The sequence below is a fragment of the Daktulosphaira vitifoliae genome, unplaced genomic scaffold (assembly GCF_025091365.1).
Source record: "Daktulosphaira vitifoliae isolate Bord-2020 unplaced genomic scaffold, ASM2509136v1 Scaffold_3, whole genome shotgun sequence".
NCBI classification, from domain to species: Eukaryota; Metazoa; Arthropoda; class Insecta; order Hemiptera; family Phylloxeridae; genus Daktulosphaira; species Daktulosphaira vitifoliae.
This window is the reverse complement of record NW_026099574.1, coordinates 35725489-35751323: the sequence shown is the minus strand read 5'-3', so window position 1 is coordinate 35751323 and position 25835 is coordinate 35725489. Positions and strand designations below refer to the sequence as shown.

At 25.3% G+C, this 25835-nt stretch overlaps 2 protein-coding genes across 10 annotated transcripts in view; both read left to right on the top strand.

Annotated features, from left to right (window-relative positions):
* The window catches only part of LOC126901853 (uncharacterized), a 19012-nt gene extending 11998 nt beyond the window's left edge, over positions 1–7014 (top strand). Inside the window, exons 2-8 of one of the 6 annotated variants that reach the window (XM_050678708.1) lie at positions 1601–1928; positions 4199–4246; positions 4493–4719; positions 4779–4951; positions 5044–5203; positions 5270–5476; positions 5910–7014. In XM_050678708.1, coding sequence (XP_050534665.1) covers positions 1601–1928; positions 4199–4246; positions 4493–4719; positions 4779–4951; positions 5044–5203; positions 5270–5476; positions 5910–6343 — 1577 coding nt within the window. In that variant the 3' untranslated portion in view covers positions 6344–7014. Of the gene's footprint in view, positions 1–1134; positions 1929–4198; positions 4247–4492; positions 4720–4778; positions 4952–5043; positions 5204–5269; positions 5477–5909 lie in introns of those variants that run through there. The other 5 variants (XM_050678705.1, XM_050678707.1, XM_050678710.1 and 2 more) reach the window with 5 other exon arrangements.
* LOC126901855 (sodium/nucleoside cotransporter 2-like) overlaps positions 1–25835 on the top strand; it is a 38336-nt gene that overhangs the window by 334 nt on the left and 12167 nt on the right. The window contains exon 1 of one of the 4 annotated variants that reach the window (XM_050678713.1): positions 23572–23709. The exons of 2 other annotated variants lie outside the window; for them this stretch is intronic. The gene's annotated coding sequence lies outside the window, so the exon portion shown is untranslated. Of the gene's footprint in view, positions 1–23571; positions 23710–25835 lie in introns of those variants that run through there. One more of the 4 variants, XM_050678715.1, reaches the window with a different exon arrangement.

The window sequence follows — 25835 nt, the reverse complement described above, 5'->3', positions numbered from 1 at the left end:
ATGTCAACATACCCCTTTCTCGAATAAATATAATATTTTTTAAGCAAAGACAGGTAAATTAATATTTTTAATTTCAAAATCTATCACTTTTTTTTATTTTCTCAAGTGTAACTTGTCAAAACTACACTGATAGAACTAGCGGGAAGTAAGCAACGAAATACTTAAGCATCCAAAATTTATCAACTATTTGAGTATAGGGATGAGCAATATGAGTAATCGCTCCCCCTCGTCCAGCGCTATTTTTTAAAGCCGATGTTACGAAATATGGTTCTTAAGACATTTTCATCTTTGGTCATCACTTTATTTTTAGTAAAAAAGTTTTCTCTAACTTGCCTATCAAAGTAAGAAAATTAAATCGCCATAACACNCTATCAAAGTAAGAAAATTAAATCGCCATAACACTAAAATGAGTTTTAAATACGCCCCTACTCGAGAGAAATTTACTAATGACGTTCAATGAAAAATTATGAAAATAGATTTCAAAAAAAATTTTTTAACCTTTGTCAGTACAAAGTTATCATTATTGAAATATGTATTTAATGAAAATTTGATCACTAGAAAAAATATATTAATGAAGATTTCTATCACACAGAGGGAACAAATTGAACAAGTTTGAATTTCATTACACTCAAGCCTACATGTTATTATTAAAATATAGTTTCCTAATTTCAATTTTTTTTTTTTTATAGTAATATTTTTTCCATCTCATCACATATTATATTAGAGCAAACCATAACGTAATATGTTTGCGGAAATTCATGACTAATTAATAATATAATGAAAAAGGAGAAGAAAAAATTAATGATGTTAAATTTCATAGTAATAAACTGCGGATTTCGCAAACACTAAAATAACTAGAGGATAAGGTTAAGTACTGGCCGTCGAAATCTGACGCTTACTCGGTCGGCAAGACGTCGTCCCGCCGCCTGATTGTCAGGATGATGTGGGGAGGAGGGAACGTTTTGGATGTCCCACGTGGGACGGAGGTATTCATTGGACATTGGCGGTATTAAAAAATAGTTAAGAACAGAAGATTAAGGGTGGTGGTGGCAGTGGCGGGTACATACGACACCGCGGTGTGTCGCCGTCGTTTATGTTTACTTGAGCTATATATTTACTCACACATACACACCATATAGACGACGCACACTTGCACCACCGTATAGTCTTTTTTACACACGCACGCCAATGCCCGCGCCCACGAGGTACGACCCAGCCACACTATCGTCGTGGCGTCTTCTTCTTCATTGAGCTCCGTATCGCGCCAGAACTACGCGTGCAATCGCCCAAAACGCACTCAACGTTCATAGACGTCTGTCGTGAAATTTTCATATTTTTTTCGTGTTTTTATAAAATAGCGTTTGTTATTTTTTTCGATATTATTTATCGCCAAAGGACATTTAAATTTTTCCTCTAGAAAAATATTACTATTCATAGTAGACGATATTTTTTATTCGATATTTTTGTTCTTCTGTTGTCATGTTGTCGTTGCGACGTTACCGGCTCCTACTCGTAACTCTTATTTTAGGACTGTTGACTGCATCGTGTCAATCCCGTCCTATGGATTTGAACGAACCTCCCGATGAAATTGCTCCTGTACCTGCAACAGGACAAATTTTCATGCCCACAGTGCCCGTACACTGGCTGACCGACCCCAACTCGTCGTTTGGTCAGACGTTGCTTCGGCACCTGTCTCAACTGCCGGAACCAGAACTTGATGCCTTGGAATCCGCACTGATCGCAATCGTTACCAATATGCCTTCTCAATCTGCCGACCACGACTCCATGTTGGGAGATGCACCTGCCGGTAGCTCCAGCGACCGGCACGAGTACAACTTTTCTATGGTTAATGGAACGCAAGCAGAACAACCTCATTCGTCTTCCGATCAAATAATCGAAACTGAGACGCCTCAGATGCACAGAGAAAGGTATAAACATAATTATTTTATTATTATAAGGGTATAATTAAGCATCAGTTTACAGTGTAAGAGGAGGATTTGTTTAGTTTGAGAAATTAGCTCCATTTGGTGAGTTTCCAATAAAAGTTTGCTAGTCTTTTGAAGTTAATAGGATGCATCAGCTCGCGAGATTGAGATAAAAAAAATACCAATGATCATAACACACTTCAATAAAATTCGAAAGATATTTTTAGAAGCAATTGACTAGGCTGAAGCTATCCATCTGTTTTGTAAAATAATTTATTTTGAATAGAACTTTTAATAGAGCCAATTAAACTCAAACAAATAAAAATAATTTATACATAACGTGTGAAAAAAATGCAACGCTAATGGATTAAGCAAACACTTGGGTTTTGGCCGATAAACAGAAATAAATGTCTAATGACGTATATGAATCAGAAGATGCTCTAAATACAAGACTATGAAACCATGTTATATTTAATGACCTAAAATCTCAATGAAGTTAAATTAGTTTTTAGATTTAACTTATTGATTTTAAATACATAAACAATATTATTTTTTTCCCTTATATTGTCGTATAATATGGTCAAAATATATATTTTAATGTATACATAAAAAATCTTTGATCCAGTACATCTGATTGACTTAATTTAATAACTGCAAACTTTTTCGAGTCAAAATCAATACTGCTTAATAATATGATCATTTATATTTAATAATTACGGTCACTTCATAAAACAGATATATGTTAAAAACTAACCTACATCAACGGTAATTGATGTTGTCTAAGACACTGTGGCACTTATTCGGGGATGTTTTTACAACAATAAAACCGACGTTAATATATTCGTAGTTAAATTCCGGTTGTCTGGTCTACCAGAAGAGACTATAAAAAATACACACATACACATAATTTTTTTTATGCGCTGGCCGTGTTTATATAGAGACAAACAGTCAAATTATCTTTTTTTTTTTTTTTTACATTGACAACTAGTTATAGTAATATAATAATATACATTATCGTCACATTTCATTCATTAAGATTTATAACTTTCATTCAAAAGAATAGGTGACTCGGGTGTGTTTTTTTAATAAAAAAAAATATGCGGTAATCATTCTCTACGAGTATTTTAATTAAAAAAAGAAAATTCTGAAAAAATGAATAAGTCAGCACTTAAAATAATTCGATGTGACGGGCTTTGACATATGATCACCATCCAAGACTTTTTTTTTAAATACCATCAAGCAAATTATACAGGAATAATGATGTAAAAAATGTTGTGAAATCTGCATCATTAAAAATTGATTTACTTATGTTGAATATTATAAAATTTTAACAGATTGCCGAAAAAGCCATTTAATTAATTTTTTATTAGTAAATAATCTTTTTTTTACTAATCAAAACTGGCTTTGTCCAAATAAACCTTGAGTTTGTATAAATAACCATTAAACAGTCTAGAGAATTAAAGGCGAAAATTTTACAAGTACTTTTGGTTGTAAAAAATTTGACCACTTTGATATTCATACCATAAACCAACGTTCCAAGTTACTTAACACATAAATACTTCTTAGGTAATTTTTTTTACCCTGGGTGCACTTATAAACACAAAATGTAATAACATCAACAACATCGTGGTTCAGTTTTTGTATCTTTAATTTTTTTTTTTTTTTGTTGCTGTTTAACTCAAGCTCTTAATTTATTCGTCTGGACCACAATTTTTTATTTGATTTTAAATCAAAATTTAGGGGGAAATGCACTTGACGACTGCATTTCCAGACGGATTTTAATGCGTCTGCCTGGAGGTTTTTTAAACGATTACAGGTTTTGTCGGTTTCAGTTTTTATTTTTCGTTTTCGGTTTCGTTTGGACCTGGTCAATAAATACGCGACCAAAAAAAAAAAAAATCAAACACCCAAAGTGCACGCCAGCAAAAGCAGAGATGCGTTTATAATAAACCTGGCTTGCCCTATCCACATCGTTGGTTATTGCGAGGTCCTGTTTAATGGATATTTTGTCTGCACTTAATTTTCGGCCTTGGGTGGACCAGATCAAGCTTAATGTAAAGACAACGAGCAATGTTATCTCGCAATGTATAATTTATTGCCTCTTGGTGCAACATTTTTGGCAATATGTTTTATTATCATTAGATGTACGTTTGAAGGGGTTGCATACTGGCCACCGGTCTCTAGACAGCTACGTTCCTTTTTTTTCGCACTGACCACTATATTAATTAAAATATTTACACTAAATTCCAAAAAACTTTGTATTTTATTCACAGCACTGAGTTTGCAGAATCTACGGATAAGTCTGTTGAATCATCGGAGCCGTAAGTGTAAATGTGTGCAGCGTGTGATTTTCTGACGCCGTGTGAACCACTAACCAAAATATGTTTTGTTGACGCCATGTCTACTACTCTTATTTTTACTCGTATACTATCACTCATTAACATAATAGCTATAATATTATTTTGCTGTGTAACTGAGTTTGATTTTTCTTACGATTAACTTGTATTAAATGAATTTACTTATATTCTCTGATTTATCAACAAATAATTATCAACCTTTTATCATAGGAACAAAGAACTCAGGCTCAAGTCTATCCAAAGTCAAATAATCAACTTTATAGGATTGTCCGGTCGACCTCCAATCAGCTCAACGATGAAATCACGAACGCAGTCCATTCCATCTCCTTCTTCGCAGCAAAGAGACGCTATTCGTGTTTTATATGAAAATGTTAAAAGTTTTCCAGCTTATCCAGCAGATATGTTTACAGAAAAAATACAAAGTTTTTATCCCACATGTAAGTAATATTAGACATAAGTAGAAATAATGAAATTCTAATATTTGTATGTTGAATAGGTGAACTGCCCAAAAACACCAATTCAGAAGTGTGGAACTCAAAAGAATCTATGAACTTGATGTTCAACATTTCTTTGCCAAAAGCTTCTAATGGCATTACAGTCAATGTAAACACAGCAAAATTACGTTTATATAAACAACTTCTTCCGTGTAATTCACAAGTGAACAACGAGGTATGGTAATTATCAAATTACAAATTTCGTTAAATTTGGTTATGTAATACAATAAAACAATCGTTGTATAATACAATTTATTTATTGATTAGACTGATGATCAAACTATTTGTGCTCCAATATTTTTGGAAGATAATACAAAAAAATCAACCACTAATATATCAGATTCCGCAATTGCATCCTTAATAATGGAAGAAAAGCAAATCCGAGTATCAGTTTACGCTTACACCAAATCACTGAGAAAAAAGAAAAGTATATTATTTTAATTTTCCTATATTTTTTAAACAAACAAACATTGTTATTTATATTTTGTTTCAGTTAAGAGGAAATTGTTAGACAGTCGAATGATATCTTACTACGGTGAAAAGTGGACAGAATGGAATATTCGAAGTGCAGTAAGGCTTTGGCGTCGAGAACCATTTCATAACTTTGGTTTAAGCATCGAAGTTGAAGACGAAGAAGGAAATGTACTTCCTGTACACAGATTTTTCAGATCAATAAATTGCTCCGGAGACGTGCAAATGAGTAAATATTTTTGCTATTATCTAAGTCATTAAAATATAAAACAATACTGTGACAACATATTTATATGTATCAATGTGAATACAATACTCAATTAAACCAAACACAATTGTAAAGGATATATTCTGTTCACGTATATACAGATATACATAAAATAAATAACAATGGAATAAAAATTATAATCTGACGTAATAAAAATTAGTAATTTCTCTGATGCAGAATTATACAGTTAAAAATGTAACGTTATATTGAATTCATTTTACATGCATTTTGGAGTTTATGTTAGATATCGATAACAAAGTTTTTATTGTTCAATTATTTGTTCGATTATTTTAAAATATACTTTAGACTAATTTTTTATTAATTTATTGATTTTCGACTTCACAAAAATATTGTATACATTTTTTTTTAACTAATCAAACATTTCTATTTCTAGCTAAATTAAAACCCATCCCTGGATTTTTAATGGAGGCCGTACAAGATTATGGTTTGTCCAACAGCGAAACAAACCCGAATATGTCAACAATAAGTTCAGTACAAACATTAAGTTTTAATATTCAAAGATATCCAATAATCGATGTAGCAGTTATCGAAGTACCAGATTCAGAAGCTCACAATGCTATGCAATACCAGTATGCAAAATTCGCTTTTGAACAAAACTTAGCTGGTATGGCAGCATCACCGAAAACCGAAGAACATCAACAGCAACGCAGCGAACACAAAATAAGGCACAATAACCACCACAAACTAGACACAAGAGACTACGAGATCCCCGAAATGCGAATTTCTAAGGATGGACGGGAATTTCGAGATCAAATCATTGTTCAAGGAGTAATTCCAAAAATACCATCTACTGAAATCCCAGGCTAGTGCTTTTTGTGTTTGTAGCACATGCATCTCGGCGCTTGTGTACCTTTATTTGTGACTTTTTGTGTAAAATTAATTCACCCACTTGATTAGATTGAAATGGACACTTATGCATAAAGTCATTTTAGTAACGTACAAGCTCTTAGATTGTTGAATAATTTTAACCTAATTTTAGAATTTATATTTTTTACCTACTTGTAGTCAATATTGTATTGTTATGGTGGAGGGAGTAAAAACATCAGCAAATAAAAGCATTTCTACAAATGAATAACCCATTAATATTAATATATTTTATTTATTTATACTTATATTTATTTAGTAGTTATATTTTACTAACCCTTGTATTTATATATAAGTTTAAAATGTTCCTATAGTGTATAATATTTGTAAGTAGTCATTTATCTGAATCATTTTAGTATGTATAGTCAATACATAACTGATTAAAACTATCTTTTGTCAAAAATTATTTCTGAAACTAAACTAACCATTAAATTTCCAAATTTATACAATTTATATTATTCTATGCGTATTTCAATTGTTCATTTTTTTAAAAAAATTTTATTGTCAACCCGTTATTTTTTAAAATAGGTTAATTTGTATTGGCATACTTGTATACTTTAAGTACCTATTTTATTAACTTTTAAGTATAAAATCGTGTATAGTTTATATTTTTGTCTATGACATTATGTTTTTCTTTTTCTTTTCAAAAACGTTAGAGTTCTAAATACTATACTTTACTTCTTTCTACAATATTTCTACTATTAATTAATTTATTTTATATTTATGTATTTTATTGTTCTATATTAATTATAAGTTTCTTTTTTTAATTTCTTATTATAATTCTTATTTTTATTATAAATCGATAAACATTATAATGTAAGGCTATTTAATATTTATGTTCTTTGTACATAATTTCTGTGTTTATTTGATGTATCCATTGTGTTTGACTAAATTGCATTACAAAAAAAAAAAAATAAAAAATATAATATTAAAATACATTTTAATAAAATAACTTTTTTTATCAATATGAATCACGAAAAACACTTATTAATTATAATCAGAAGAGAGCACTTGTCTTATTGTACTTTTATAATATTATTTATTTATTTAGTATTAATAAAATTAATTTTATGCTTTGCAGTATTGTTATGACTAAAATTTATTAAACAGCATTTCGTAGCCAAAGTAATTTTTAATACCTTCAATAAAATGTTCATAAAATAATTGTTTTACTTTTGTGTAACTCCGGTTTTTGGTAATTTTTTTAATTAATATCGATTTTATTTAGGACACATTGAAAAAATAATTCTAGAACCTAAAAATATTATGAGATCACTTTTAAAACCTTACTTTAACTTAAAATTTGACATTAAAAAAGTTAAAAACTCAAATTAACAAAAAACATAGCAGTTATATAGCCAAATGTTCAGTTTGGATAAAGTTTTAAAAGCGATTTTATAATACTAAAAATTAATATTTTTAATTTCAAATAATATTAGCCACAATGATTAACTTTTCTTTCATCATTTTTTATACCTTATAATGATGTCAACATTATTATTTCATATAACAACATAAATTAGTTTTAATAGTTATGAAGATCTTAATGAGATAATGACTAATCCATAATAACCTTTGGACCAATATTTCGGCAGCTATTAACAGTTTAAAGTAATAACTTTAAAGCACGTGTGCTGGTACTTTTATCAGAAGAAATTTCTTGACCTGCTTCTCTTCCCATCATGGTTAAAAATATTAGTAACTTTCAAAGTACTGATCGAAAAGTAGTTATCTATCTGCCAATTTCCTTATTAGATAATTTTCTATTATTTAAATTAGTTAATTATGTATGTTGCCATTTGAAAAAATAAACTTTATTCTCTATAGGGTGCATGAACTTATAAATCCTGAATATAAATAAACCATCGGAATACAATATAACACCATTTGAAATGTTAACCTAAGTTTTATTTGTTAAAAATAGTACTGAGTACCAATCTTCCTAATTATAACAATAAAAAAACTACTTTTGTTCACTTACATAAGTTTATCTAGTAATTGTGTCTTAAAAAATTAATTTTAAATTTATAGTGATGATGACTTTTTTTAATTTTTCATATCATAATGGATAAGTGATTTAAAATGAGTCATTATTTTTGAATATAATGCAATAAGTTTAAGTATTTATTTTTTATTCTGTTATTATGAACATACAACATATTTTAATAAACATGTATCATAATAATTTAAATTATAGAATAATGTCTTTGTCACCTTTTGACTCGATTGATAATTGAGTGTCTTAAAATCACTTAAAAAGCAATTTAATGTTTTTTAAATAATTTGGAATGTTTTTATTTCAGTTCACTTTTTAAAAAAATATAAAAAATTTTTATAAACATGTACTGAAAGTTATTAAGGCATTTTATGTATATTTGTGTACAAGTTTTCCATATATTATATCAAAATTATACTACTTATGTGTAAAATTAAAGTATATACTAAAAATATCATACTGACGTATGGGAATTTTTAGATCATTTCCTATGGAGTTAATGTCAATTTCAATAATTTACACAATTTAAAGTATTTTGTTCATTAAAAAATTAATTTTTTAGACTGACTCGCGTTTAAATCCTAGGCTGTGGTGGTGTTAAATGTTTATTGGCTTAAAGATAAGAAAAATTTATAATAACAAACAACTATTCATACATTTTATATGTTTACAGAGTGATAAATTAAAGTTATGAAAACTATTTTATTGTCTAATATAAATGGCCAATTTTTAACACGCCTTAAAATTTTAATGGTGGGCATACAAAATTAGTTAATACATTGATGTATTTGTATTTGCATTTATATGTGGTATATTCATGTATAATTTTTATGATTACACATAATACATATCTTATAATTAGCTTATTATTTTTGAAAATGTTAAATTTGCCTGTAAAGTAATTTCCAATGAAATAATTTAATAATTATTATTTAATTGCTAAAATTGAGGGCGAAGTAATATAACTTTTCACAAATAGTTCTCTTTAGATACATCAGCATTAATTCGGTAATTTCGAGTACAGTTTTCTTAATAATTTGACCCAAAATTTTAATTATTCAAGTAAATACGATAATTTTATACACTACAATAATAACCTGTTTTATAATTATAAAAACAATATTTGCAAAAATAACAATTCTTTTAATGTGAAACTTGTATTACAACATGTCAGACCCCGCTGTTTGCGACTTTTTCCTCTTTGTTTAGTTATTCCCCTAACTGAAATCATATATCTATAGAGTATGCGTAGGTGCCAATAAGGGAAAGGGAGACATATCGCTTCTTGGGAAATATGTCTAGAGACAAAAAACTTTTTAAAATATTTTTAATGTGAAACATCTATTGCGGAAGGTAAAACCAACCGTTAGCATGCGACTCTCATCTCAATCGAATCGGTGATCATCTCTTTTACTACACTGAACTTGTGTACCTATAGCGCATGCAATGTTGTTGCACTTTGAAATACGTTACCTGTGTTTTATTTGAAAATTATAACTGTATCAATAAAATATGAACGACTGTGTTAGTTTAAAACATACTTTGCCTCTTGCATATAAAGTAAAATTACACTATCACACAATCAATTAATGAGGCTGATACTTAAATGTATATGTTTAATACATATATAAGATGGATGGTATATAAAAATATGTGATTGTCCTAATAACTATCTGTAATTTTATGAAAAAGATACATCATAAGTAATGATCAAAAAAAGGTCATATAAAATTTAACATCAGCGACCATGCAAACATTTTATTTTGTCAAGAATAAGTTAATTATATTTTTATAATCAAGGTGTGTAATTATGTATGTGTATTATATGCGCACAAGGCCGTATATATGAGAGGGGGTCCAAGACGTCTGACCTTCTCCCCAGAATTTTTTCAAAACAAACAAATATACTTATGAATAAATCCAACCAAATATCTAGTTTATATATAGGCAGGGTGATTTTTTTATTATGAAGCATTTAATTAATTTATAAAAATATATGTTGATACTTGTTGGTAATTAATCTATTCTTTTTACTCTTGTTTTTCTCAATTTATCAACATGAAATGTATTATATGTTTTTTTCTTATATTAAAATTTAATATTTGTAATTTTTAAAAATATTAGCCACAATGATTAACTTATATTTTATCATTTTATATACTTTATAAAGATGTCAACATTATTATTTCAAATGACAACATAAATTAGTTTTAATAGATATGAAGATCTTAATGAGATAATGACTAATCCATAATAACCTTTGGACCAATATTTCGGCAGCTATTAACAGTTTAAAGTAATAACTTTAAAGCACGTGTGCTGGTACTTTTATCAGAAGATATTTCTTGACCTGCTTCTCTTCCCATCATGGTTAAAAATATTAGTAACTTTCAAAGTACTGATCGAAAAGTAGTTATCGATCTGCTAATTTCCTTATTAGATAATTTTCTATTATTTAAGTTAGTTAATTATGTATGCTGTCATTTAAAAAAAAAATGTTACTATTATACATATAAGAGATGAACATCTTTTATGATAAAAATATTTCATGATTGATAAAATTAAAAAAAACAGATCTACAAAAAACCAAAAAAAAAATTGCATATTATAATTGTATTTTTCGACTAATTTGTGGTTCATAATAAAAAAAGTCTTCTTGTAAATTTACATTGTTGATATATAGCAAAAAATCTTATTGGTAATTAAATGTATATATTTTACCCAAGTAAATTCAATAAAATGGTTTTTACATGATGACATAATTTCCTTGAACTGATTTTTAAGAGATGGTAATTATGTAAATTTTGTTCCACACAATAATTTAGGTAATACTTTTAGACAAATATTTTAAATCATAAAATTCGAAGTATATCTTCAGCTATAACTTGGCAAAATATGTTTGTAATATTTTAGTTTTTGTGAATCTTCCAGAGTATCAACAACATGTACTAATGTGAAATCAAACCAAATATTCATTAGATCTAATGGTACGTTATCATTTTTATTTTTAATATAACAAAGAGTAATAATGAATTTTAATTTTTCCATTTTTAATTAAAAAAGTACTTGTCAAGAAATATTAATTTGGTAAATTATAAAAACAATCTATCAAGTCGATATTTTTTAGTCTTTATGCATAAAGTAACCAAGGTATTTTTATTTTTATGTTTTAAATATTTCAAAACATTAAAAACTTTAAAATAAAACAATATGCAGCACTATATTTTTTAATAATTAAAAATCACATGAAAATCGATAGTGTTTATTTAAATAATTTTTTCAACAATAAATTTACTTACAAAAAATAAGAGATAAATTATCCATTTTCTTTTCGGTTACTTTTAGCATAGCAGTAACAACATATACTATGAATCATTTAATTTATTCNACCAGGCAGTTCTTGTGATGTATATTCTAAGCACTGTGAGGTCATAGAGTCTATTTATTTAATGTACCCCAATTATAATTATGTTATAACTGGTGATTTTAATTTAAATCAGTTTGACTGGTCTATTGATCCAATCACTCAAGATCATATTACAGGTTCTCTAATTTTTAACTGTTATATAAATTTCTTAAATTTGAAACAAGTAAACCATATAATTAACTGTAGTGGTCGAACTCTTGATTGTATATTGATTAGTGCTGATATTGAACATACAAATAGTTTACATTCGTCAGAATCTCTTGTTCCAATAATTGATAATTATCATCCACCATTAGATTTTATAATACAATTTAATAATTCATTGGGTAATGAACATTTTGAATCTCCATTAGTTTATAACTTTAAAAACTGTAACTTTGATGATATTTCTCATTTTCTTCAGAGTATTGATTTTGATCTTAATCTGAATTATAATTTATCTTTTGAATTGCTTATTGAAAAATTTTATAAAATTATTTATCACTCTTTTAATTTATTTGTGCCTAAAACAAAAATATATAATAAATATACAGTTATATGGGCAAATTTTGAACTCCNATATAATAAATATACACTTATATGGGCAAATTCTGAACTCAGAGATTGTATAATTAAAAAAAAATGTGCCCATAAAAAATTTAAATTATTCCCTTCTGATACTAATTATTATGATTTCTCTATTTTAAGAAAAAAATGTAAACATTTTATTAATATATGCCATGCACAATATATTTCCAATATTGAAAACAGTATTCAAACAAATATCAAACCTTTTTGGAATTACATTAACTCTCTAAAGAAGTCTAATAATTCTGTTCCGGACTGTGTAAATTACCATAACTCATCTTCTACTAATATTTTAGAAACAACTCAATTATTTACAAACTATTTTTCAAGTGTCTATACCAAAGATCTTCCGCTCTTTAATGGACTTGATCCTCTCCCTTCTGGTAGATCTGATAATTATTTGAATTTACACTCCTGGACTATCTATCTGAATGAAATTGTTGATTATTTAAATTCTTTAATTGCTCATACTGGTACTGGACCTGATGGTATTCCACCTTTTTTAAAAATTGTAGCTCGGTTCTTGCTCGTCCGCTTCATATGATTTTTAATAAATCATTAAGCTTGGGTTATTTCCCTAACATTTGAAAAACGTCATTTGTAACACCAGTATATAAATCTGGAGATAAACATAATGTTACAAGTTATAGGCCGATTTCCAAAATGTCCATAANAAAAGGTCATTTGTAACACCAGTATATAAATCTGGAGATAAACATAATGTTACAAGTTATAGGCCGATTTCCAAAATGTCCATAATTCCGAAAATGTTTGAAGCACTAATTACAAAAAAATTGTCTTTAATTATGACTCCCCTCATTTCTAATAACCAATATGGTTTCAGACCCAAAATGTCAGTTTCTACAAATATTCTACTTTTTCAGGAGAAAATCCTTTCTGCTTTAAATCAACGTGTTCAATTGGACACTATTTATACAGACTTTCAGAAAGCGTTTGATAAAGTAAACCACAATATTCTATTACATAAATTATCTTGTGTTGGTATTCATGGTACATTTTTTAATTAGTTAAAATCTTACCTATGTTCTGTTACCCAGGTGGTTAAAATTAATAGTTTTATTTCTAATGAATTTTAGGTTACTTCTGGTGTACCACAAGGGTCGCACTTAGGTCCCCTCTTATTCATACTATTTATAAATGATTTACCGTCTATTTTTGATAGCTAAGTTAATATTCTATTATTTGCTGATAATGTGAAATTATTTTCAGTTACTAAATTACCAAAAGATGCAATAAAATTGCAGTCAAATTTAGATAAATTTGTTGAATGGAGTCATACTAATTACCTTCCATTAAATATAAATAAGTGTAGTGTGATTATGTTTTCCCGAATAAGTAATATAATCACCTATAATTATTTTATTGATAGTCATATAGTTACAAGAGTTTCCTCTATCAGATCCTTAGGGATAATCTTAAATTTTAATTTGGATTTTTCCACCCATATTAACACCTTTATTAAAAAAGCTTTTAAGATGCTGGGTTTTATTAATAGAAGCACGATAAATTTAAAAAATACTAATGCCTTAAAAATTTTATATTTTTCCTTGGTTAGATCTCATCTTGAGTATGGATCAATTGTTTGGTCACCACACTATATATCATATACCAGTCGAATTAAAAATTTTCAGTATAAGTTTTTAAAATTATTATGTTTTAAATTAAATATACCCATCTCAAGAGAATCATACAAGTTGCAGATTTCCCAATTGGGGATCGTGTCTTGTGATTTGAGGAGAAATGTTGCGGATATAATGTTCCTATATGACTTATTAAATGGTCTTATTTATTCTCCGGAATTATTATCTCACATTGGTTTTAGTGTACATACTCACGTATTGAGAAAATCTAATTTTTTTCATATTTCTCTTCCTAAAAATATTTATACTTCCTCCTCGTTTTTCCANAATATTTAGTAATTTTAAGGATTTTTATTATGCGCAAATAATCTAAACGTGTAAATTTTTGGCAACATTTTATGATAGGTAAAGTCACTTCTAGATAATTTAATATTATGATAATGAAATAGGTTACAATTCAATCTAATGCTTCACATACTTAAATAATGTATTAAAATTTTAAGTGTAAGAAATTTACTTCCTTCATTAATATCCTATAAAATTAAATACGCATTTTCAACTAATAATTTAATTTAAAAGAAAGTTAGAAATCGTCTTTATTCATAAGTTAATTTGTAAATATTTAGTATGATTCTTTTATGAAGAATCATTTAATTAATCGAAAAATAAAAGTAACATAGATAATTCTTTTAGATACATTTTTTTTCAATTTATTAATGATAAAAATGTATTTTATGATCATCCCTTTACCATATAAGGATGACAACAATACATATTTTACTAGTTGAAATATTACAAAATGATCCAACAAAAAAGATGACTTGTCAATAACAAATTTTAGACCAGGATTTCAGAAGTTATTAACATTTCATAGTATAGGCCAGAGGTGAAGACATAAATATTTTTATTTACTAAAATCACTTCCTCCTAGGTATATAAATGATAATTACTTCCGAAATATTGGTCCAAAAGTTGTTATCGAACAGTTATTTTCTTAATTAGACAATTATCTAATAAATAAGCTAATTAATTATTTATGTTGTCATTTGAAAAAAAATAGTTGACACCCTTATATGGTATAAGAAATAAATATAAAATGTACTTTATAATTGATAAATTAAAAACATGGAACTTTAAAAAAACTATATCAGTATTATTTTTATTTTTTAACTAATTAAGTGGTTCGTGATAAAAGAATCACCTTGCATATTAATTTAATAATATTATAAACGTATAATGTAAAATTACAATTGATTTTATTTTGTGTATGATCTACGTAATTTAAATATAAATAAGAATACTGTACCGTGAGGCAGCCTTAGTTTCAGGCAACCCGTTTAATTTTTATATAAAACAAAGCTGATTTTCTCTCTTTACAGAACAAATAATAATAGTAATATTATGGAAATTATTATGAAAACTTGGAATATTTATTTAATATTTGTATACTTGAATAGTAACAAATAGCAAAAGATTACCTCATAAAACAAATCGATTGATATGACTTTGAACTAGAGGTCAATTACATAGATTATTAAACAGAATACTTATACTAATTTTAAATTATTATTNGAAGACATAAATATTTTTATTTACTAAAATCACTTCCTCCTAGGTATATAAATGATAATTACTTCCGAAATATTGGTCCAAAAGTTGTTATCGAACAGTTATTTTCTTAATTAGACAATTATCTAATAAATAAGCTAATTAATTATTTATGTTGTCATTTGAAAAAAAATAGTTGACACCCTTATATGGTATAAGAAATAAATATAAAATGTACTTTATAATTGATAAATTAAAAACATGGAACTTTAAAAAAACTATATCAGTATTATTTTTATTTTTTAACTAATTAAGTGGTTCGTGATAAAAGAATCCACCTTGCATATTAATTTAATAATATTATAAACGTATAATGTAAAATTACAATTGACTTTTATTTTGTGTATGATCTACGTAATTTAAATATAAATAAGAATACTGTATCGTGAGGCAGCCTTAGTTTCAGGCAACCCGTTTAATTTTTATATAAAACAAAGCTGATTTTCTCTCTTTACAGAACAAATAATAATAGTAATATTATGGAAATTATTATGAAAACTTGGAATATTTATTTAATATTTGTATACTTGAATAGTAACAAATAGCAAAAGATTACCTCATAAAACAAATCGATTGATATGACTTTGAACTAGAGGTCAATTACATAGATTATTAAACAGAATACTTATACTAATTTTAAATTATTATTCTCCCATCAGCGCTGTATTCTGAAATTAAGTATTATTTTTTGATAATTCATAGTTTCCTACTGTAATTTCCTAATTACGCGATAATAGTCAACAGATAAAATTAATCATTAAATAATATATTTTTTTATTTATTTTTATACAAAACATGTAAAAGGGGTTTTCTTCATATTTTTATTTTTACGGGTTTTAGNTATGGTATAAGAAATAAATATAAAATGTACTTTATAATTGATAAATTAAAAACATGGAACTTTAAAAAAACTATATCAGTATTATTTTTATTTTTTAACTAATTAAGTGGTTCGTGATAAAAGAATCACCTTGCATATTAATTTAATAATATTATAAACGTATAATGTAAAATTACAATTGATTTTATTTTGTGTATGATCTACGTAATTTAAATATAAATAAGAATACTGTACCGTGAGGCAGCCTTAGTTTCAGGCAACCCGTTTAATTTTTATATAAAACAAAGCTGATTTTCTCTCTTTACAGAACAAATAATAATAGTAATATTATGGAAATTATTATGAAAACTTGGAATATTTATTTAATATTTGTATACTTGAATAGTAACAAATAGCAAAAGATTACCTCATAAAACAAATCGATTGATATGACTTTGAACTAGAGGTCAATTACATAGATTATTAAACAGAATACTTATACTAATTTTAAATTATTATTTTCCCATCAACGCTANCTTATACTAATTTTAAATTATTATTCTCCCATCAGCGCTGTATTCTGAAATTAAGTATTATTTTTTGATAATTCATAGTTTCCTACTGTAATTTCCTAATTACGCGATAATAGTCAACAGATAAAATTAATCATTAAATAATATATTTTTTTATTTATTTTTATACAAAACATGTAAAAGGGGTTTTCTTCATATTTTTATTTTTACGGGTTTTAGCATTGGTTCAAAGTTAACAAATATAAATTCAACAATGGTTTGTTTATTGTTTATGTCTATTTCGTCAAAACATTGTTGGACTTTGAATTAAACTGCGGAAACGGATCTAAGCCTCGCACAACACATTAATAATGACTCTATGCCATTGACTATTCTCATGCTATTCGCGATTTTAAAATCAATTAGATTATTAGAGCCGATGCCTTAGTTTATAATAATAATAACATACTATGTTCAATAGATAATATCACGACAAATATAAATTATAAAANATGGTTTGTTTATTGTTTATGTCTATTTCGTCAAAACATTGTTGGACTTTGAATTAAACTGCGGAAACGGATCTAAGCCTCGCGCAACACATTAATAATGGCTCTATGCCATTGACTATTCTCATGCTATTCGCGATTTTAAAATCAATTAGATTATTAGAATCGATGTTTTAGTTTATAATAATAATAACATACTATCTTCAATAGATAATATCACGACAAATATAAATTATAAAATAGATGTTACCAATGAGTAACCACTTTCTCTTGATATTCATGTCTTATAATTTAATTTAGAAGAAAAACTTATTGTAAACTATTTAAAAGAAAGTATAAATTTTCAAAGACCTGTATTGGAAATTTTTAAATAATACAATGCCATGGAAAATTTTGATAAATGTTATATTCGTCTACAAATTTTCGATACATTATATCAAAATTACCCCGTTTTTGTGTAAAGTTAACGTGTATATTAAAAACATCGTATTGACGTATGCGATTTTTTTGGATCATTTCTTACGGAATACTTTATATATATATATATATGAACGTAAATTAGAAAACTGATTATTGTTTTAAAATAAAATATTATAAAAAAAATCAAACATGTTATGTTTTCTATGTATTTAAATTGCATAATATTCTTTTTATATTTGCTTATGTAGATTCATTAATTGAATATTAATTGTCTATGATATGTTTCATTATTATACTCTCTCGCAGCTTATTCTATAACTTCATTTATTCCTTTATTTGTGATTATACAGATTAAGTGTCAATTGATTAATTATTTGAAATTCTATTGTTGAGATTATATAAACATAACCTGTTTGTCAATTTATATTGTTGTTAAAAATCCAATCAATTGTTTATTTTCCTTTTAATCTTACTGTGAAGTAATTTCAAAAGTTCATAAAGTAAGAAATAATGAATTAATTCTACAGGTGACTATTTTTTGATTAATCATCATATAAGACAGCCATTTTACTATTAATATTTAAATGATTTCTAAAAATAATTTCGATGCTTATTCCAATTTGTTTATCGTACATAGTTTTTGATGTAATGAATATTTATGAGTTAAACAATTAAATCATTAAAGAACTGAATTTTTTTTTAACGTTTCTGAAATAATTTGGTATTAGAAAAGACTTGTACAAAATTTGGGGATTATCCGTCAAGTTAAACCTTTTTAAAGACCTTTAAGTTTAAAATTTTTTTGAAAAAAAGCTGAACTTTCTTTTGTAACTGTTTTTAGATTAATCACATAATTATTTCTCAAATACAGCTTTTTATAAGTTAAAAAAAAATATATCATATTATATATTTTTGACGTTGATGTCGATGGTTTAATTAGTTTCCGTGTATGATAACTATTTCAATATTAATCTGATTAATTTAGCTTCTAAAATGAGAAATCAATTGTTATTTGCATAATATTGTGACTTTTTCTTTATAATTAATTGAACTTCAAAGTAATCAAGTATCATACGCTATCAGATTCGGCGTCATACAATACATAAGGTTATTAATCTCATAGTTATCAAATTCATAAAAATTGTACTAAAAAAAAATAATTATGGAATTAACCCAAAAATAGTTACATAATTCAATCTTAAAAATATATAAGATTTATTTAACTTGACGGATAAGACCCAAATTTTGTACAAGTCTTTTTAACATCACAAAATTATTAAGTTTAAAATAATAGTATTTTTCAATTTTTTATAACGATTTAATTGCTGAATTAATTATTAATTACTAACTATGAATTACCTAAAAAACTAGATGTAATAAAAAAATTCTAAAGCCAGATTCGAAATAACATCAAAATTTCATTTAGAATTTATATACTTTTATTTTTCTTAAGTAACAAGTTTGATCTATATTCTAATATCAAATGTAATCGTTTTACAATTTATTACCACGCAATTGTATACTCCCTGCGGTGAGATTTCTTCACCATTACATGACATATAAAATATTGTTTAATAAGTAAACTAGTTAATTATACTAACTTTTATAAAATTATTTGACACACATAAAAGTATTGCAAATATAATGTATATCGATCTAATTATTTGGGTAACCCTTAATATTACGGCAACTTTCAAAACTTAACTGGGAATTCATTAAAATTTTTTACTATAAAATGGAAAATAGTCAAAATAAAATATTGATTGACATTTGTTTCAAACATTAATTGAAGTGCTTATTGGAATAANTAGATGTTACCCATGAGTAACCACTTTTTCTTGATATTAATGTTTTGTAATTTAATTAAAAGAAAAACTTATTGTAAATTATTTAAAAAGAAAGTACAAATTTTCAAACACCTGTATTGGAAATTTTTCAAAAATACAATGCAAGGGAAAATTTTGATAAATGTTATATTCGTGTACAAATTTTCGATACATTATATTAAAATTACACCGTTCTTGTGTAAAGTTAACATGTATATTAAAAACATCATATTGACGTATGCGATTTTTTGGATCATTTCTTACGGAATACTTTATGTTATATATGAACGTAAATTATAAAACTGATTATTTTTGTAAAATAAAATTTTATAAAAAAAAACAAACATTATATGTTTTTTGTGTATTTAAATTGCACAATATTCTTTTTAAATTTAATTAAAATATATTTGATTATGTAGATTCATTAATTGAATATTAATTGTCTAAGATATGTTACATTATTATACTCTCCCGCTGCTTATTCTATAACTTCATTTATTCCTTTATTTGTGATTATACAAATTAAGTGTCAATTGATTAATTATTTGAAATTGTATTGTTGAGATTATATAAACATAAGCTGTTTGTCAATTTATATTGTTGTTAAAAATCCAATCACTTGATTATTTTCCTTTTAATCTTACTGTGAAGTAATTTCAAAAATTCATAAAGTAAGAAATAATGAATTCAATCTACAGGTGACTATTTTTTGATTAATCATCATATAAGACAGCCATTTTGCTGTCTCTAATATTTAAATGATTTCTAAAAATAATTTCGATGCTAATTCCAATTTTTTCATCGTACAGTTTTTGAGGTAATGAATATTTATGAATTAAACAATTAAATCATTAAAGAACTGAATTTTTTATAACGTTTCTGAAATAATTTAGTATTAAAAAAGAGTTGTACAAAATTTAGGGATTATCGGTCAAGTTAAACCTTTTTAAAGACCTTTAAGTTTGCAATATTTTAGAAAAAAGCTGAACTTTCTTTTGTAACTATTTTTAGATTAATCACATAATTATTTCTCAAATACAGCTTTTTATAAGTTAAAAAAAAAAATTATCATATCATATATTTTTGACGTTGATGTCGATGGTTTAATTAGTTTCCATGTATAATAACTATTTCAATATTAATCTGATTAATTTAGCTTCTAAAGTGAGTAATCAATTTTTATTTGCATAATATTGTGACTTTTTCTTTATAATTAGTTGAACATCAAAGTAATCAAGTATCATACGCTATCATACTCGGCGTCATACAATACATTAGGTTATTAATCTCATAGTTATCAAATTCATAAAAACTGTACGAAAAAAAATTAATTATGGAATTAACCCAAAAATAGTTACATAATTCAATCTTAAAAATATATAAAATTTATTTAACTTGACGGATAAGTCCCAAATTTTGTACAAGTCTTTTTAACATCACAAAATTATTAAGTTTAAAATAGTAATATTTTTCAATTTTTTATAACGATTTAATAATTAGTAATTAATTATTAATTACTAACTATGAATTACCTAAAAAAACTAGATGTGATAAAAAAATTCTAAAGCCAGATTCGAAATAACATCGAAATTTCATTTAGAATTTATATAATTTTATTTTTCTTAAGTAACAAGTTACTTATGATCTATATTTTAATATCAAATGTAATCGTTTTACAATTAATTACCACGCAGTTGTATACTCCCTGCGGTGAGATTTCTTCACCATTACATGACATATAAAATATTGTTTAATAAGTAAACTAGTTAATTATACTAACTTTTATAAAATTATTTGACACACATAAAAGTATTGCAAATATAATGTATATCGATCTAATTATTTGGGTAACCCTTAATTAACTTTCAAAACTTAACTAGGAATTCATTAAATTGTTTTACTATAAAATGGAAAATAGTCAAAATAAAATATTGATTGGCATTTGTTTCAAACATTAATTGAAGTGCTTATTGGAATAAGGGTTCAATTTTTTCCAATATAAATTTTAATCGTTTTACCTTTTTTATTACCCTTTGATAAATTGGTTTAATATACAATATATTTTATGTTAAACTAGGACTATTTAACTTTAATGTTGATATTCCATTAAAGATATTCATTATAAAAATTTTTAATAGGTAATATAATACTCATATATTTAAAATAAATATAAAATATTACATAATTATTTATAAAAATATTTATTTTAATAGAAACACAATACTTAATAGTAATTATTACAATTTTTAATTTATAAAAACTACTTTTTTTTTTTTGATGATTATAGTGTCAACTACTTTAATTAAATCCTTTGCGTCATTAAATAAAATATTTTAGTTGGTTATAGTAAATTCTTGTGCACTTAGAAAATTACATTTATAAAATAAAAATAGAAAATCATTTCTATTATTTTAGAAAATTAAAGTTTAATAACAATTGAAAAATATAAGATTACAACAAGTTGAGTTGCTTGAAAAAATTTATTTAAAATCGAGCATTCGTCAACTTTTAGACTTCCTTATTATTTTTTTAAGTTTTCCGCTTTTCTAAAGTTAACGGTTTTAGTGAAAAATTAAATATATGTTTTTTGGATAATAATATTTAATTTATTTTAGTTCCTTAACATTTAATAAGTAATCTTTTCAAAAATCAATAACTTTTAAGCTTTGAACTCAATTCGTCACATGTTAACAATATCAAATTAAAATGGGATTTCGCAGATATCATTTTTGTACTATTACGAACAAAAAGGTTCCGGCACTCAGAAGAATTAAAAAAATTGTAAAATAAGTGGCACACTTATAGAAACTGTAAGAAATTATCCAAAAATTCCCTTACGTCAGTATGATACTTATAATATTTACGTTACCATTACCGTTACATACAAACAGTGTAATTTTCACATAAAATATTGAAAATTCCTTAACAAATATAATTTATTTGATCGCAGTTTATTAAAATTTATCCTTGCATTGTATGCTTTAGAATCTCCAGTACATATACAGAAATTGTTTATAAAAATTCGGAATTTACGGTTATATATATATATATATGTATATTATATACTTTTACATCAAATTAGTGACAAATAAAACGTTAATGAGGTTTTTTATGGATTGATATTCTGGTTTTATAGACCGTTAGTCAAAATTTTAAGAATNCTGGTTTTATAGTTAGTAAAAATTTTAAGAATACTATTATAATTGCTGCTATCGTTTAAGTTGAATAGCGATAAGTTATCATCGATAACAGTATTTTGCTATTTATATCTGGACTAATGAAATATAGATACAACCGAACAATTGTACGAATAATATTTCCACGTTACTAATTTGAATTGACATGTATTAATTTTAAAATATTTACTCTCGACAAATAAGCAACTTCAATTATACTATTATATATATTTCCTATTTGTATATGACACCTCATACTGCAAAAACCCATTCATTATTGATAAGTTATTAATATTAAGAATGACATATTTCAACAACTATGTTGTCCATTTTAATATCACTCATTAAAGTTTGGCACAATTCAGTTGAAGAAGTATATTTTTCTAATGGATTGATGATTTATCTTCAAGATTTATTAATTTATATTGAACATTTTCTGCTTAAATTTTAAAGTTATGAATTAATTTCTTTTTGGTTACCCTTGTTATATAAATAATTAGCTACACATTTAATGATCCTCTAATTGAATTCCGCGTTACTTCATTAAAATTCGGTTCGCAAATTGTTCATTGTACTAAATATTTTAACACTTTGGAAGATCAACACTAATGGTCAATGTTTTCCCCACATTCGGTGTAGTGTACTACAGTGCGTGACATTAAACAGTTTATTTACACCTTGAATAGGATATATATTCCGTAGCTTACTTCAGTCTTCATTTGCTGTCTAATGTATGTGCTAATCTAATACAACACTAAGTGATAAATAATTTATAAACATTTATTTTTTAATTGAACCAAATGAATTTAGAAATAATTTGATAAAAAATTTGTGGTTTGAGATCAAGGTAAAAGTAAATTTTGAATAACTTTTATTTACTATTTCTTGTATGAACGTGTATCAAAAGTTAATACTCTAGAAATGTATTAGTTGTATTTTTAATATCTATTCCAAATTTTAAATGTTTAATGATAATTTGTTAGTGAATAAAATAACGTTCTTGATAATCCTAAAACTTTATTATTTATTTTATTTACATTTTAGTATTACATTATTTCACTCTGATTAAAACATCAATTTATGAAAGTTTTGAATTTTCATAAGGTTCGACAAAAATGATTTTTATTTTATAAACTATGCTCGTAAATATTTTAACAATAAATTAACTTTAAGTGTCTGTGTGGAATACATAATTTAATTTCTTAGTCATTACGAAATTGTTTTAATTTTTGATATTATTTTTATTTTATTATCTAAAATTCAAACTTATAGTTCTAAGGGTTGATCAACATAAAAACAACTTAATCAATGTTTTTTTTAACTCAATCATATTTGTTTTGTTTGTTTTTTTCGTTACTATCAATTAAGTTTTATATTTTCGTATGAATTTCTATTATAGTCAAGAACAATTTTGCTGTAGGCTACAATATAATTTTTGATATTTTAATAATTACATTGAGCTACAAAATGAAACTTTTTTTAGTCGTAAGATGCGAAAATATACTCTTCTTTGCCAATTTTTAAAAAATCTAAATCTCCAATTTGATTTTATATATCACCATGAGTTGTTGGGATAATTACTAATTAGTAACAAACGAGTAATTACACATAATAAAATTAATTAAATTATCGGTATCCGTACGAAAGTTCTGTCCGAAATATTATGTTTAACTTGCTTTATTAGTCTTTTAAGGTTAATTTTTAGATTAATTTTAACAAAAATTAAAAATAAAAAGTAGTTGATTATTTATCATTTGAGTTAAAAACAGTTTTTAACTCATGTATTAAGTTTAAAATTGACATCATTAGATAGAAATTTTTATGATGATTTAAAAAATAATATATTTAGATTGATACGTTGTCAGAAGCTTATACAATTGTTATTAACAGTAAACTATAAAAAGAGCTAAAAATTTAAATAAAATCACTATTTTTTGCGTTTATATTGTAATAAATTATTTAAATTGACATACTGCACATAATATTTACAATATATTAGAATTATTATTATTAAGTATAATGTTTTCAATTAAAGTATATTTATTAACTAATACTTAATATAAACTAATAATCAAACATATATATATATAAATATTATTAAATATATAATAATTAATATAAAAATTTTCCATTGGTATATTTTTGTATTTGATAAAAATTCCTTAAACCAGTATTTTTAAAATCATAATCCTGTATATCATTTATTCCTACTTACATAGTTGTTTTTATTTATTTATTTACTATATCATATATATATAATTATATTCATAAATTACTAACCCTATAACTGGTTATTGATACAACAACTTTTTTTCAAGTATATATGTTTATGTATAGAATATAATCAATTAAAAAATGTTTGAGTTTTATATATAGCTTTCATTCACAATATTTTATGATTTCTCAACATAGAGAGTTAAAATTCAAATATAACAACTTGTTTTAGTAATTTATGTTAAAAAATATTCATGTAACTAAAAACAAATTTTATGATTATTCATAGAGAAATTTCCAAGAAAAATTTCATGACACATCTTTGATAATTTTTTATACGCTGGTCAGAAACCGGTTTGCCCATTTTTCCAACATCCCTATCATTGTGTTTATAAAAATTAAAGTAAAAACAATAACATCTCTTAATGAATAATTCGCTTTCTTTTTAAATCTTTAATTTAGCGATTACAATGATTTCAATGAACTAAGAGTATAAATATTGTAAATTATTTGTACATAAACTTGAACATAACCAACAATTTTATTTATTTCTTAAAAAAACATTACTACTTAATTTTAGCTTCAATGCGAAGCTGAGAAGGTAGTAATTTTACTATGATATGTTTTTTTTTGTGTGTTACCACTTTTTCTTAGTTCTCACCGAACCGATTTCTGTCAACGATACGTCAAAAAATCACATATCTTATCTAATCCATGACTTACCCTCAAAAATTGAAAAAAATCTCCTCGTTCCACATA